The sequence below is a fragment of the Dermochelys coriacea genome, chromosome 15 (assembly GCF_009764565.3).
Source record: "Dermochelys coriacea isolate rDerCor1 chromosome 15, rDerCor1.pri.v4, whole genome shotgun sequence".
Classification (NCBI taxonomy): domain Eukaryota; kingdom Metazoa; phylum Chordata; order Testudines; family Dermochelyidae; genus Dermochelys; species Dermochelys coriacea.
In genome coordinates, this window is record NC_050082.1 from 3588934 (window position 1) to 3604787 (window position 15854).

The window sequence follows — 15854 nt, forward strand, 5'->3', positions numbered from 1 at the left end:
CTTGGTTCAGATTATGTCCTTGTCCCTCTCTGTGCCTCAGTTTCTCCTTGGTAAAACAGGCCAGGAGACAGGTCCATTGCTGTACACTTGATACTGCTCGCATGCTCTGGTTGGGGGTCCCCCGGTCTCATCAGCGCCCTCTCCCATCTGCTCACTCTCCTCCGCTCCCACATCTTCCATGTCCCATTGCCTTCTGCTCCCATCAGCTACCTTGTCTGAGCAGTGTGCAGGGGAGCCGTGGCCAGGCAGTGCCTGAGCAGTGCCAGGCAGGCTGCTGGCAAGGCGCAGAGAGCTGGGCGGGCATGGAGACCCCAGTGGCAGGAGCAGGGTGGGTACTTGCCATAGTGCCAATGGAGCAGTTGAGATTGGACCTCTCACAACCCAGGCCTACCACTGCCACAGCCCCTGGCTCTGGGCATGGCTGTTGGGCAGAGCTGTGCATATGGCCGCGCAGGGGGCAGAGCTGGTTGTCGACTAGCATGCTCTGGGGTCTGCCTCTTGGGGGCTAGAGCTGAAGGAGCAGGGCAGTGGAGGGTGTCCCGCCAAGGGGACCTGAGTCTAGGGCTCCAGTGTCCTCGTGGGTGGGAGGTGAGGAGGATGCAGATGGTTTGGTCTCCCACTGGTGAGGGGGGACGGGCGGGAGGAAGAGGCTGCCGGCTAGTTTGCCTGGAGTGCGAGCTCCTCCCCAGCAGGCGCTGCACCTCCCACTTGTGCACCCAGTAGGCAGCGTTCAGTGAGAGCGTCTGGAGCTCTGTTCCCTAGGGGTGGGGCCTGACCGCCTGACCGTGGGGAAACTGAGGCAAGGCAGGGACATGCCTTCCCCAGGTACCATGGGGAGATTGTGGCAGAGCTGTCACTAGAACCCAGGAGTCCTGGCTCCCAACCCTCCATTGTAACCTGCTCTGTGTTCCCTCCCTTCCTGGCCCTGGTATGGCAGGGCGAGCTTGATGCCCTGCATGGAGCAGCTGCAGAGGGTCGTCTGGGAACCTGCACTGGTCCCGGCGGATCATACGCCTGGACAGGATTCCTGGTGGCTGCTGAGCCAACCTGGCCCGTGTGGGAGTGGGCTGCAGCCGAGCCTGGGTGCTCCCTCCCGCATCGTGCCAGGAGCCTGGGGTGGCCGTGGAGCTGTGAGAGCTCATGTTGTGTCTCTTTCTGCCACAGCTGCGAGGAGCCGGCGAGTACGAGGAGCGCAAGCTGATCCGGGCCGCCATCCGCAAGCTGCGGGCCAAGGAGATTGAGGGTACGGCACTGGCGCACCCCCTCCCCTGGCTCCCTGCATAGGCCTCGCCTGGTGCTGCCCTGAGCCAGCTACTCGTTAATCGGCTCCTTCCTTCCTCCCTTCCAGCTGCAGCCTCGGCAGGGAGAGCCCACAGCAGCCGGAAAGGGGAAAATGAGACACTGGCCTCCAAGGGGAAGGAGAGCCCGGACAGGGGCAACTCTGTGGTGAGTGGGGTGGGGGGGCTTGGGGGTGAGTTGTGGGGCTGGGGTGGGCTCTGCAGGAGCTGGGAAGCCTGGGACAGGGGTTCTGTGCGGTGTGTTAGTGCAGGGCTCTGCAGTGAGCCAGGGGATGTGCCCATGCCCGGATGTGCTATCACTACACTTGGGGGCAGTCTCCCCCATGTGCCCACTATACTGGGCATTGCACTGGCTCCATCATGTCCCAGGCTTCCCCCCATGCATCCTCAGTGCCCGCTAGGGTGCCCAGTGTTGCTGGGTGCCATTCCTCCCTCTTGCATCCCTGGGACCCCACAGCCCCATGGGTAATCACCACTGTCTCACCCTGCCATCCCTGAGCCCTGCGGGGTGGGGCTTTGGCCCTGGGGCAGGTGGGTTTCCCACAGCTGCTCCAGGCAGCGACGTGGGAAGGGGATCTCTGCCAGGGGGACCTTGAGGCTTTCTTCCTGAAAGCAGGAGTGGGGGGTGGGGAGAGACTAGCTGAGCCTGAAGTCTCCTCTGCCTGGCCAGGGCTTTGGGAGGCTGGGGGACTGTGCCTGCCCCTACAACTGCTCTGCTCCTGCCCGAGGTACTGGGCCTGCCAGCATTAGCTTGAGAGCTGCCCTGCATGCTCGCTGCCCTGCATGCTTGCTCTCTGTCTGCACGCTCGCTGTGTCTGGGGACTGGCGGGAGCTCCCTTCCTGCCGGATAAGGGCAGCAGGGGCAGGGCCAACCTTGCCCAAGTGGCCTGCCTGTGTACCCTCCCCTGCCCACGTACCCGTCCTGCCTGCATACCCGGCCCCTGCCAGCCCTACAGAGAGCCGTTGAGAGAGCAGCCTCCTGGGGCTCTTCAGTTCTCGCCTCCCCCGCCCCCTTTGAGAGAAGGGCTGGCTTGGGTGGTGGGAGCTGGGCTGAGCCCTCTCTCTGTTGCCCTGGGACTTCCAGCCACTTTCTCTCTGGGCTGAATTCAAACCCGCCTCCCAGAGGAGCGTGGCAAGCTGCTGAGGGCTTGCTCCAGGCTCCTGAGGAGATGCGTAAGAGGGTGGCCTGTATGTCCCTGCCCGCAGAGCAGGCCAGGCCATGGGGAGCACTGAGCCCATCCCAGGGGAAGCCCATGTCCCCCCTTGGACTTGGGGCTGGCCAGGTTCTCAGCGTCTCTGCCTTCATTCAGGTGTCGCGCAGCCTGCAGGCTGCCCACTGCAGGCCTCAGGCCCCGCCTGGGGGCAACTTGGAAACTCTCCAGAGGGAGGTCAAAGCAGGGCTAACGCAAACGCCCAGTGCTGGGACCTGGGCAGGGACAGCTTGGAAAGGGGCCCGCAGCTGGGTGCTCCCTCTTGTGGGGGCTGACAGCCTGGCTGGCTGTCCTGGTGCTCACTCTCTTGTCCCCCAGGCACAGCCAGAAGACCTGGAGGAGCGGGAGCAGATCCGGGCTCAGATCCGGGAGCTACGCAATGAGCAGAGGAGAGAGCCCCAGAAACCAGATGCCCAGGGTGAGTCCATGCAAATCCTGCCACCGGGGCCCGATTTCCGTAGGCAAAGTCCTGCCCCAGAGTGCTGCGTCCGTCCTGTCTCACAGCCTTCTCCCCATAGCGGGATGTGGTGGGTAGGACCCCACCATGCCCTGCCCAATGGGGTTATGGCCTGTAGGGGCTGTACTATGTGGGGAGCAGTGGCCCTGCCTGCTCTCTCTCTGGCAGGGAGCATCGGACTGGGGCAGCAGCCCCTTTCCCAGGCTGCAGTATGTGATCGGGGCAGCACCCCATTTGCTGCTGGGTCCTAAGCAGGGGTCTTGCCCTGGAGGGACGGGCATGGCAGTTGGTGTGCGGCAGAGAGCCGTGGGAGAGGGTTTGCCCCAGTGTGGGGGTCGCACTCAGGAGGGGCTGGTGGGGGCTGTTTAGCTGTGGAGGAGGGTGGGGGGACTTTCCCCCCTAAGAAGCTGGTTCTCTCTCCTGCAGACCCGGCCTCGGGGACCCTGCTGCTCCTGGACCCGCTGCCTCCCCCGCACTGCTCCTCGTCCTCGGAGCTGGAGCCACAGCAGAGAGCCGATCCCCCGGAGCACAGCTCCCAGAGCCCTGAGCCTGGCCCAGGGGCAGAGCAGCCCTGCGCGAGCCTGACCCGCCCTTGCGTACAGGAGGGAGACGGCGAGGGGTTCGGCCAGTCAGAGGCAGGGGGCAGTGGGGAGCCCAGCCAGGGGGAGCCAGAGCAGCAAGAGGCACCTGCAACCACAGGTGACAGCTGCCCAGCGGAGGAGACCCGCCAGAAGCTGCCCAGCAACAGGAGCCAGAGCAGCCAGGTAACGAGACAGCTGCCCCTCCCAGGGGGCCTGAGGAACGGTGCCCAGGACCGGGCTGTGGCTGCCCTCTTTGCTGGGCCTGCGGGCTGGCGGGTAGAGTGCGGCGCCTGCCGCTCACCCTAGCGGAGCCCACGGGCTGTATGTGGCAGGTGTGACCGGAGGGCTGAGCCGGGCACTACCCATGCTGGCCGCTAGGCGGCACACAGGGGGAGCCCGGTAGCCGCTCACCACAGGGACCCGCTTTCCAGGCCTGAAACAGGACATGAGCGAAATGAGTCTGGGTCTTAACACGTCCCCATTTATCAGTGACGCAAAACTACCCTGTGCCTTGCAAGGTCAGCCCTCGCCTCTCCAGGGTCCCAGAGTGGCATGGCAGGGGGCTGCAGGTCAGGAGTGGAGTGGAGCTGGGGCTGGATTATCAGGGGACTGCACGGTGGGATCAAGGGGGGGTGGGCAGAGCCGGGGGAGGGAGGCAGTGCTGGATTGGCAGGGAGCTGTGTGGTGGGATTGAGGTGGTTGGGCAGAGCCAGGAGTGGGAGGGGCAGGGCTGGATTGGCAGGGGGATGGGCAGAGTCGGGGAGGGGGGCAGGGCAGGCACTACCCGGCACCTGTCAGATTGAGGAGTTGCTGAGACTAACCCTACACTCCTCCTCTCCCTTCCCCCAGGTCAGTGTCTGTGTCAAAAGCCAGGTGCCCGAGAAGCCAGCCAGCGCTGCCAACAAGACGCGAGCTGGTAAGACACAAGCGTGGCGCCATCCCCTCCCCCCAGCACTTGCTGTGCCTGGCTGGGGCCTTGTGGTCAGGGAGCCCCTGCCAGGAGTTGCACCAGTAGATGGTGCTGTCACTAGTGTATATGGACTGGGTGCGTAGGGACCTTCCTGCATCAAGTGGGGGCTTCCTTGTATGCTGGGGCACCGAGGCTGCGAGATTCTCTGCAACAGTGCCCCCTCTCCAGTGGCGCTGCGAGCTTCTCCACAGTAGCTCGCTGCTGGCCATGTTGACTTGTTCCATTGGCGGGACCCCTCTCTGGGGGTGTTTTGCAGACACCCAGCAATGCTTCTGCTGGGGGTGCTTGGAGCTCCCCTGTGCCAGTCTCCCCCTTGGCGCGGTGAACTTCCCCCCAGCAGTGCCCCTTTCAGCGTGGCTGCGCCGTGAACTGCCTTGTTCGGGGATGCTGCATGCCCCCCCCAGCAGTGCTTCCCTCTGGGCTGGCTGCAGAGTCGCTCGGAGCTCCCTGTGGTGGTGCCACCCTCCAGGTGGGCGGTGTGGGTGGGTGGAGCTGTGGGCTTTCTTGCAGCAGTGCCAAGGTAGTTCAGTAGGGGGCTCTGTGGGCTCCCAGTTCAGTGCTGCCCTCCGGGGGAGGCGGAGTGGCCTTGCTGGCGCTTCTGGCCAGCCCGTGTCCTCCTTGCTCCAGTCTGGCTGTTTGAAGGAGTTGAGCCTTCTGTGACCAACCTCTGGGCTCCTGGCCGGGTCTGTGCTCGAGCTGGAGGATGCACCCCCCCACTGCCTCCTGGGATGGGACAAGCGTCCCTGGCAAAACCAAACCACTCCTGGCAGAGAGTGAAGGCAGGGGGCACAGACATGGCAGTGCCTTGGGAGACTGGTCCATGTCTGCGTGGGAGTCGTTGAGGGGGTGCCCCTGGCGTCCCTGCCCCCTGGGGATGGGACGGGGGTTTCAGGCCTGTGGACCCTCCCTGACCCTGCTCATCAGCTGCCCCTGGCCCCGGTTGATGTGGGAGCGGGGCTGGGCTGGTGCTGCTGACATCCCCTGGCTGCTCGCTGGGCTGCTGCAGGGCCATGAAAGGGAATCCGTGTGTGCAGCAAACTCCGGCCTTTTACATTCTTTAGCCCAATAAGGCTGGTGGCTCAGCACCGCTATGTGCTCTCCTGGCCCTCCACTCGCTCCGCTGGCTGGAGGCGGCTTAGCAGGCCTAGCGGGGGAGCCAGGCTCCCAGCTCGGGGGACCGCCCTGCACTTCGACTCATAGCACAGGCCTGCTGTACCAGGCAGCTCCGGGGCTTCTCCCCACTGTGCACCGGCTGCTGTGGCTTGGGGAGCCTGGGGAGCTGGAGGAAACAGCTGAGATCCTGGCCCTGGGCAGCCCCCCAACTCAGCCTGCCAGGGTCATCTCAGCCCCTCCTCGGCCTAGCGGAGAGCCGGGAGTTCCCTGCAGGACAGGTGGAGCAGGGTTCGTTGTGCAAAGCCCTTCTCCAGTGCCCTCCCGGGGGATCATCTCTGTGACAGCACCCCTGAGCTTCCTGCGCCAGGGGAGTGAGGCAGGTGCCCTTGCTAAGGGGGATAAGGCCCAGCAAGTGCTGCCCCCAGGCATTGAGCAAGGCCGGGCGTGGGGCGCAGACTCCCTGGCAGCAGGAGTGAAGGGAGTGAGCAGGAGTGGTGGGGAGAAGGCCTGGAGACCTACAGTCCTGGGGTCTGCCCAGAGCAGGGACAGGCACCACACCATGCCTCACCCTGGTCAGGGGAGGGCAGGCCCCTCTCCATGGCCAAGAGGGATCTGGCGGTTGTGATGGGGACCCCTGTGGAAGTGGGTCAAGCTCCCAGGCCCCCAAACAGAGGGTGACTCCTTGGCTGGGCTGGGGCCTGGCCGAGGTGGGCTCAGCGTCCTGCTGTGTGAGCCTGGCTCTGTTGCGTGGTGCCACGCAGGTGCTGCGGTGCCTGTATCCCTGCTCTAGAGCAGGGGGCCCTGGGGATGACAGTGCCAGGGCAGCACATGGAGCAGGAGTTGCACAGTGCATACGCGGCGGCTGTGATCGCCGCTCTGGGAAGGGGGACATCTCCTGCAGACCCCGTGGCAGCCCCTCCGCTTGGCTCTCCCCACAGGGCTGTGCCCTGGCAGCGTGGCCCACTGGACTAGCCCCCGGCCCAGTCTGTGTGGCGCGGCCGGTCGCAGCGGAGGGCATGGGGGCTCTGGTGTCTGGTGGCACAGCGCTGTTCTCTGTGCTCTTGGAGGGGCAGGGGGCCTGGTTTGGCCAAGTGTAACCCCTGGAGCCAGGTTCCCGGGGCAGCTATTCATGCCTACCCCTGCAGGTGGGCTTTCCCCGGGCAGTGCCCAGGACTGGCGCTTGGCACGTGGCCCTGCCACGAGCTGGTGAGGCGGGGAGCTCGCTGGAGGCCAGGCAGCGGGGGCACGAATGCAGTCTGTGCAAAGGGGCTGGTTCTGCAGCAAACCCTGCACTCCTCAGGCACCTCTGCAGGAAGCTGGCCAGGTTCCTCCAGCCTGGCAGCGCCCTTGGACGGGGGTAGGGACGGGCGGAACGTGGGCACTGTCCCTGAGTCTGCCCCGGGCTGCCCCACCTGGGGACTCCGGGGGGCAGGGCTGCAGTCTGGTGCCCTCAGCTGGCCGTGGACCTGTGCTGGCCCAGATTAACTCACCCCTGGCTGAGGGCTGGGTACCTGTGGAGCAGGGCAGCCTGGAGCCATGGGGGTTTTGCCTGGCTTTGTGACGGGGGCCCCGGCTGCCCTGGCCATGGGTCGGGCCTCGGGTTGCTGTGCTCGGAGGTGATGCCTGGTGCTGCTGTTCTAACATGGTTCTCCTTGACTGTGCTCTCTGCATTTCTGAAAATGCTACCTTGGACTGGTCCTTCCCAAACACTGTGGCTGGCAGCACCCACCCATGATGTGCCAGGAACTCCTGCCCGGCAGGATCTCTCCCGCCACAGCTACATGCCATCTGCGCCATTCTCCCCGCTTCTGGCCCACAGCACAGGTAATGCCCTCTCCTCTTGCATCCAGCGTGTCCTCCTTGCTTCCTGGCCTGTGCTCTGCCCCATATCCTTCCCTCAGCAGTAGCCCCAGGGAGGGGCTCTCTATGACACTGCCCGCTGCTGCTCTAAGGGTGCAGTGGGAAGGAACCCCAGCCCTGGCTTCTCTAGACAGCATGCCAGCCGCCCTATGGGATGTGGCACCTGCCCTGGTGGCATGAGAGCTGGTGCCAGGCTGCCTCTCCGCTCCCCATCCTAGGGTAATGGGCTGGCAGGGTCCTCCTGAAACCTGACTGAGCTGGGGGTGGGGATGCCACACAGCCCCTCCTGGGCAAAGCGCACCAGTGCCAGTCAGGCTCTGTGCCCAAGGGAAGGTGAATCACTCAAGTCCTCACTCGGCTCCTGTCTCCCCTTCCAGAGCCCGCGCGGGAGCAGCCCTTCCAGAGAGCCAACTCGGTGCGGGAGCGCGTCCGCAAGTTCACCTCAGATTCCCTGGCCCAGCCTGGTCCCAGGTCCTGCAGCCAGAAGTGGGAGACCCCTGGCAAAGGCTCCTGGGTCCTGCAGCAGCAACTCCTGCGCCCCCAGGGTGCCTGGGGCTCAAAGGCGGGCGGTGCCCAGTGCACAGCAGACTTACCCAGCGGTCCCCGGTGCGGACTCAGCCCGGCGCCACTGGGCCATGCTGCCCTCCAGGGAGCCAAGGAGGGCTCGGGGGGCCCCCCAGCCAGCAGTCGTGCGGAGCGCCGCACCTCCTCCTCGGAGGCAGAGGCTGCGATTGCCGGGGGCCCAGCCTGCCCTAAAGAGGAGGGCAACTCTGTGGGGAGGAGCCAGGCTGGCCAATCGCAGGGCAGCCTGCTGACGTCCCCGCAGAGGCCCATTGAAAACGCCGAGGGAAGCTCGTCCGGCACAGAGGAGCCTGGCGCCCAGCACGCTGCCTCTCTGCCCAGCCGCCCGGCCCGGTCCCAGCCTCCTGCCTGTGGCACCAAGGCCAGCGCCAGGGACGAGGACCCCATGAAAACACTCTTCACCATCGATATCAAGGATGGCAGGGCCCAGCCCGTCAGCAGCCGCATCGTGGGCACGCCAGGCAGCCAGCGGGCAGGTAGGTTCCACGGTGGCCAGGCTGAGCTCTCGACATGTGGGTCTCACGGCAGTGCTCCTGGAAGAGCTGGGAGCAAAGGATAGCCGCTGCTGAGCGTGCCCAGGTGGGGCTGGCTCTGCAGCCCTCGGGGGTGCAGCCTAGCCCTGGCCCCTGCATGGCTGCCAAGCTAGGATGCCCCACAGTTCCCCCTCTCCCCAGGGCAGATCAGTGGGGCTCATGGGAAATCAGCAGAGCCTCGACTCATTCTTGGAGCTGGGCTGTATGGCCCCAGGGCTGGCTGCCCCTTGTCCCAGCCAGGGGAGTCTCGGCTCCAGCCGAAGGGCTGTGGGACACTCCCCAGGCACTGGGTCCCCTGGCTGTTCTGCTTCTAACCCCCAGGGAGGGATCCCTCCCAGTCCTGCCCCAGAGCTGGGGAGCGCCTCGGCTCACTGTGGACACCCAGGCGTCTCAATCCCTCATTGTGAAGCAGGCAGGTCCCCTGCTGGGGAATCCCTTGCCAGGGCTGGGGGATCCCTGTGACTCTGGATCCTCCCTGTGCAGAGGCCAACTGTGCCATCATCTAGGGTGAGCTTCGCTCTGCATTGTGAGCCCTGGCGCTCGGGGAATGGACTCTGCCCAGATCCTGTATGGGCTCTGAGAGGGCTGGGGGCCGTGTCCTCTATGGCTCGGCAGTTGGTGGGATGGGGGGGTTTGGATCTGAGTCCTGTATGGTTCCGTGGGGTGCTGGCGCAAGTGTGATTATTGGGGGTGGGGGGAGTGCTGAGATAGCCGCAGCCGACGCTGGCTGGCCCCAGCTGGCTGCCAGCCTCTACTCTTGTGCCCTCCTTTCCTAGAGCTGACCCTGGGGCTGCGGAGCTCACCCATCCGGATCAGCAGCGGCAGCACCGGCAGGGTCAGCACGGCCAGCAAGGTGAGCCCCCCCCACACCGCATGCACGCCGGGGCTCTGGATCCAGCCAGCGCTGCTGCCCCTGCAGGCCTCTGAGTCCTGCCTTGCTGCACTCTATGCCAGGTGCCACCTGGGCACCTCATGCGGTGCAGACTGTACCTGGGGGGGTGGGCGCTTTAACAGCGCGGTCGCCCTGCCCTGCGCAAGGGAAGGATGCTTCAGCCCTTGAGCCGGCAGGTGCAGGAGTTTGCCAGCCCTGGCTGGCTGGGTCCGGGGGACGGGGAGGCACAGAGCAGGTGCCAGGCACTGTGGGGCTCAGAATGTGTGAAGGGGGGTGGGGAGGGAAGCAAATCTCTGGGCCTCCACTGGCTCTGCTGTGAAACCAGATCCATGGGCCCTGTGGCTCCCTCTTGGGATTGGCCCAGGCCTTTCTCCAGCCTCCCAGTGTATTTGGGGGGCTTGCAACTGAGCCCGGCGAGGGCCTGGTGGGGAGCTGTTGTGGCTGCCCCCCAGTGGCCAGGTCAGAGCAGTATTACTCCAGGAGCTCTGTGATGGTGTGGTCTGTGTGAGGGGTGTGTCCCCATCCCCCCCCCCATACCCTCGGGATCCTGGCCTCACTCTGGGGTCACATGGGGCCAAGTGACCCCATGAGCCATGGGACAGGACCCCAGAGCCCCTCAGAGTGCGGGGTGGTACCTCTGCCCCAGACCCTGCTGGGCGCAGCAAGAAGCTGCCTGTGCCGGACTCTGCCCATCATGGCTCCAGAGGGGGATTTCTTGGGAAGGACTGGAAAACGGACCTCTTCTCCCCCCCCCCCCCCACCGCCTTCCTTCTAGGGGTCAGAGCTGGCCGGCTTCAGGGATTGGCCACCTAGCCCCTAGGTGGCTGCTAGGAGCTGGGATTCCTGTGTGTGGCCAGGCGTGCGCCTGGGGGGATGATGCGGGAAGGTGTGTGCACCGGGCATGTGACCCAGGTAGGGGGTGGTGTGTGTGTGTTGGGGTGGGGGGTGGCCCTTGGAGCGGAGCCAGCTAAGGGAAACGTAGCCAGACGCATGCCCCTGGGGCAGGCAGGCGTGTGCAACTGGATGTGTCTCCAGCGCGGGGGGGGCAGATGTGTGTGGCCAGGCGCGTGCCTCCAAGTGGGAAGAGAGGGGAGGGGGTGGGTGCGTGTGGCTGGGACCTGAGCTGGTCAGGCATGGTTGGCGCTCTTGGCCATGTAGGGTAATGCAGAGCACTTAGGCATGTTGCAGTGTTTAGGAAAAACAAAGGCGTCAGGACCAGGCTGCAGTGGTGTTAGAGGTCCAGCGGCCGTGGGGCCCAGGATGGCACCAGGCCTGGCACGTGCCCCTGTGGGTGGCTCCCCCTTGTGGCAGGAGTCTCTCCATCTCCCTTTCCCCAGGAGGTGCAGCACTAGAGTCATGTCCCACACGGCCCCTGGAGCTGGAGGAGGGGCTGAGCCAGCCCGGCCCTCCCCAGGGTACATGAGGCACCTCTAGCTGAGTCTGCAGCTCTCGGCCACTCTGTGTCCAGGACCCCTGTGGGAGCCACGCTCGGGGGGCCTCCCTACAGGAGCAGCCACATGGGCTCTGGCCCAGCCACCACATGCAATCCTGGGGCTCCTGCACCCTGCCCTGAGGGAGCAGAGGGGGGCTGTGGGTCAGGATTGAGCGGCATCCACAGGGCAAGTCGGGGCAGGAGGGCAGCACCTCCGTGGGAGCCGTGCGCTCAGCAGGGACAGTTCTTGCTGGGCGTGGGGGGGCCGGTGGTTTCTCCTGCACTAATGAGCTAACACGGCCTCGTGGCCCAGCTCCGGCCCGTCAGCTCTCATTAAGGTATTAGTGTGGCCGGCACAGGGCTGGGGAGCTGGGTCTGCCCGGTGGGAGAGCGCAGCTGCCAGGTGTGCGCTGAGGCTGTCTGCAGGGGAGAGGGGCAGGAGGAGCAGCCCATGACCTCTTCCAGGTATGGGTGGCCAAGGGCATGGAGTGCACTGTGGGGCTGGCAGGTGCTTAGGCCCCCGCCGGGGGGGCCGTGCTCTCGGGTGCCCATGCGGAGGGTGAGCAGTGTGGCTGCTGTGGGGGGGCTTTATTCCAGGAGCCCCTGCGGAGGGTGCTGTGTGCTCCTGGGCCCTAGAAGTGGCAGGCTGAGGGTGGGCGCATCACGCCTGCTGCCACTCGCTGCCTGGGAATCTGATCTGCCTGGCTGATGCTTTATTTACCAGCCCTGCCAGGTGCTCAGCGCCCCCCAGGCGAGCTGGTGTCAGAGCAGAGCCAGCTGGTGGGGCTGGAGCTGCCTGCTCGGCTCGCTTGTCATGGAGCCCCCGGGGAGGGGGTAGCAGCTGACAGGGCAGAGAGGTTTGGCTCCGGTGGGTGGAGCAGGCCTGGGGTGGGAGTGGGGGGGATGGGGACAGCGTCCCTGACAACGCTGGCACTGGGCTGTGCACGCCGAGGCCATGGGGAGGGAGAGTGGGGAGGGAGGAAGAGCCTTTCGTGGGGTGTGGGAGGGCATAGGGTGAAGACGCGGACCCACTGAGGACTCCCAAGCAGTGCAGGCAGCCCCGCTGGGGAGGACTGTGTCTTTTACCCCGCTCCAGAGGAAATCCGGCCCCTATGGCCCATGGAGGCCTGGCCTGGGTCTGCAGCCACCTCCTGTCTGCATTGTGCTCTCTGCCCCCAGACTGTGCAGCGCCGGCCCAGGTGGAGACATCCCCTCCTGCGGGGGAGATCTGTGCACGGTAGCGCTGGTGTGGGGGTGAGGAGCTGGCACTGTCAGGGCACAGGATGGGAGCTGGGAGCACTGCCTGGATAGGCATGGGTGGTGCTAGGAGTCTGCCCCTCCCCAAAGGAACTGTAGGGCTGCGGGCTGAGGGCCCTGCCTACCCCTCCTTAGGGTGTTGGGAGGGGACACTAGTGCTGGCCTGTGGGAGCTGGGATGCAGGGGGTGGCACAGCTGGGCGCTCGTCTGGGGGACTTAGAGGGAGCAGCATGGCTGGGGCTGGGGGATTTGGGGGTGAGTGTGGTGGGGGGCAGCATGGGGGGTGGTGAGGTGAAGGGGTGGGGGCAGCATGGCAGGGGCTGGGCTGCTCTATCCAAGCCCCGCTCTACCTTTGGTTGACCCCTTCCCCCGTTTACTGAGGGCTAGACCCCGGGAGGCAGCTCATGGGGAGCCCATGCTGTGCGTCGGGGTGGGGAGGCAGCATGCTCAGTGACTGCCCCATGCCCAGCTGCCTGTCCTAGTGCCTGCACGCCCCCCAGCTTGGCCACCTGGCCCGAGTCCATCACTGCCCAGCCTGCTCTGGGAACTGTCCCAAGTTCAGCACCTCCCCACCCGGCTCCTGTGTCGGCCCCTCTGCCCGGCCCTGGCCTGTGCGATAAGAATAGCGGGGCTGAACACAAAGCCCAGCCCCGGGGAGGGGCAATGCCCAAGAGCCCCTATAAAGGGCTGGGAGCTTGCAGAGCCCACCGCCCGGAGCTGGCAGCGAGAGGACCTTGACCATACTGTGTCTCGCCCCGGAGCCCGCGGCGTGGCAGCGAGGGGCCCTGCCGTGCCCGCATCCCATCCTCGACTAGCACCATGCCGGGGGTGCACCTCCCTAGCTCGGACAATGCCCGGGAGGCGACGGTGGAGGAGATCCAGCTGGACCTCCAGGCCTTCCAGCTGGCTACCGAGAGGCGCCTGGAGGAGGCTCTACAGCAGTTGCAGCCCCTGGCCAGCACCCTCAACGACTTGAAGGAGGAGCACCTGGTGCTGCGGGCAGAGCAGGCATGCCTTGGCCGGCAGCTGGAGGTGCTCACGCTCTGGCTGGGAGCCCAGGATCTGGAGGAGAAAGACCCCAGCACCCTCTTCCTGGAGGCACAAGATCCCTGTGCCCATTTTGCGAGCACCGAGCCCAGCAGCCCCATGGCCCATCCGCCCACCTTTTCCAGCACTCGCAGGCAGTCATCTGTGCACCTCTCCAGGGGCAACAGCCTTGTGAGTGTGCGGGCTCTGGGCAGGGGAAGGCAGGGTGACAGGCCCACTCCCTCCAGTGGACAGCTTCCCCGAGAGCCCATCCCGCGGGCAGCGTTGGCTGGCTGTGTCTTGGGTCCCTTCTTCCTTCCAAGGGGGAAGGAGGCAGGGGTGGGCAGATGTTGCTTGGGCAGAAACCCTGGCCTGCCCCTGCTGGCTGAGCTGCAAATCTACTCTGAGTGCCTAGTGCCGGCACCTCACATACCCTTCCCCCTGCTAGGGCCAGAGCAGGCGGCCAGCTTGGAGCTGGCTGGGTGAGGCCCCTGTGCTCTTGTCGGCCCTTCCCCGAGCTTTGGCCCCTGGGGAAAGGGAAGCTGTTCCTGAAGTGGGGGAGCCCCAGAGCTGGCACCAGCTGCTGCTGGCCCAGGCAGGCACATTTTCATGGAGGATTAACTGTAGCTGTGGCAGGAGATTACAGCTGGGGGAGACCTGTGCCAGGCGAGGCTCCCATCACCCGGAGCCAATCCGGGCCGCCTGCCTTGCATTGCTGACGTGCCATCTGGAGCAGCTGTTGTGCTGGGTGGTGTTGCCTGCCCGTGTGTGTTTGCAGGAACAGCTGGCCTTGGGGTCTCCTTACACCGGCTCCGAGCCCAGCCAGGGAGCTGCGCCCTCCTGCGAGGGCTGGGGCACTGGGCGGTGTCAGCGCCGCTCGAGGCTACGGCTATCGGGCTGTCGCTGTGAGCGGGATCTCCCCTGGCTGCTGGGCAGGGAGGCGCGTGGGCTGCCTGGATCTGGGTGTGGCCCCTGCAGGGATAATCTGCCTGAGTGCCAGGGCTAGTGGGGCTGCTGTGCGTACAGCCCAACGGGCCCGGCTGACAACGGGCGTTAGGCCCTGCCCTGGGGTTGGTTCCTCCCATTGCTGCCTGCCTACCACCAGCCCTGGCCACAGAGGCCAGCCCCCCACCAAGGGCGCTAGGCATCTGGTCGGTCCCTGCCCCAAGGGCTGGTGGGAAATCCCAGCCCTTGGTCCCCTGGTGTTTTAACCAAAGAGAACTGACCCCCAGCAAGCGCTGGGCAGAGAGACAGAGGCTGTGCTGCTGGCTGTCACAGGAGGGCTGGGTCCAAGCGGAGCCAGAGGGCAGCTGTGCTGTATATGTTGGCCTGCCTGGCTCTCCTGCCCCATCCCGTCCTGCCATGGGGGGCACCCTGCTCCAACGGGGCTACTGAGAGTCGGCCCCTCAGACGGCCAGTGCCGGGGTGCCCGGGCTCTGCTGGGGGGGGTGTGAATGGAGCCAAGCAGGTGTGGTCTCAGCCCCACAGCTGACACCTCAGCCCCCGCCCACAGGCCTTTGTGGTGCTATTTTGGGCCTGGCCAGCTGCCTGAGCTGCATTCGTTGAGGGCTGTGTTGACAAGGAGCTGGCACCACATGATTGTTCAGAAGAGGCTGGGCTTGCCTCGTTGCCAGGGCAGCTCCTGATCTCCAGCACAGGATCCTCTTTCCGATAAGCCTCTTAATCCCCCTGGAAATCCTGCGCTGGAGCTAGACACAGGCACTGACCTCTCCCGCTCCACGGTGCCTGCTGCCCAGCCCACCTGCCTGCCCCAGGCAGCCCCCCTGCTCACTGGTGTATCTGGGCTGCCTGACGTGTATACTCGCTGCTGCGGATCTTGGATGGGCTGGTTGGACCCTCATGCCTGTGTTAGGGTTACCATGAAACTTGACAGTAGCCCTGTCCCTGACTCCTCCGTTCCCATTGCAGGGCTCCGTGCGCCCTTTGAGGCGGAGAGCGGGAGTTGAGGGTAGGGAAGGAATTGCCCATCCACAGGAGCAGAACATGTCTGCCTCACAGGCTGGCCTGGGGGCTGCTGGGCTCTGGTAGTGTGGGGTGATGTCCATGGTGTCATGGAGCCACAGGATTGGTGCTAGGGCCAGCTTTGGAACAGCATCTGGGAGGGAACCCTTCCATGAGCCAGATCCCTGGCGTCTCTCACTTCCTCCAGGGGAAGCCATGTGGCTTCACAGCCTCCTCAGACTGGACCTCTGGGCCTGCAGCCCCCCTGCTCCACCCCATGAGTTCTGGTCAGCGAGTCCCGCTGAGACAGCCGAGGGGGATTGTCCGCTCTTGGGGAATGCATGCACCTTGTCCAGCTTGTGCAGTGATACTCGCGGTTTTGTCAAGCCAGTCAGGTTTATTAGTCACTCGGAGCACAGCACAGGACGGCCTTAAGGTAGCCCGGAGGAAGGAAGGGTAAAACATCGTCCATTCTGGGGCGCCCAGCCAAGCTGTAGTGAACTCTGGCTCTATGTCCGTCTGACCTTGGTCCAAATCTCAGGTCAGAGCCCCTTGACTGCCACTAGCAGCCAACGCTTGTCCCCCAGCTCACACCTCTCCAGACCCCTGTTTCTGAGCTGGGGAAATGCTGGGGAACCCCCTTGCTGGGAGGTGGGGAAGTCCATATGCCTCTGGGTTCT

General features: G+C 65.2%; 1 protein-coding gene across 7 annotated transcripts in view; it reads left to right on the forward strand.

The window, feature by feature from the left end:
• Nucleotides 1-15854, forward strand: part of SMTN (smoothelin) — a 51965-nt gene that overhangs the window by 21417 nt on the left and 14694 nt on the right. For 4 of the 7 annotated variants that reach the window (XM_043497861.1, XM_043497860.1, XM_043497863.1 and 1 more), the window contains 8 exons: nucleotides 1165-1243; nucleotides 1349-1446; nucleotides 2834-2927; nucleotides 3393-3730; nucleotides 4397-4463; nucleotides 7353-7454; nucleotides 7868-8548; nucleotides 9382-9458. In XM_043497861.1, coding sequence (XP_043353796.1) covers nucleotides 1165-1243; nucleotides 1349-1446; nucleotides 2834-2927; nucleotides 3393-3730; nucleotides 4397-4463; nucleotides 7353-7454; nucleotides 7868-8548; nucleotides 9382-9458 — 1536 coding nt within the window. Of the gene's footprint in view, nucleotides 1-1164; nucleotides 1244-1348; nucleotides 1447-2827; nucleotides 2928-3392; nucleotides 3731-4396; nucleotides 4464-7352; nucleotides 7455-7867; nucleotides 8549-9381; nucleotides 9459-15854 lie in introns of all 7 variants that reach the window. The other 3 variants (XM_038373391.2, XM_043497862.1, XM_038373395.2) reach the window with 1 other exon arrangement.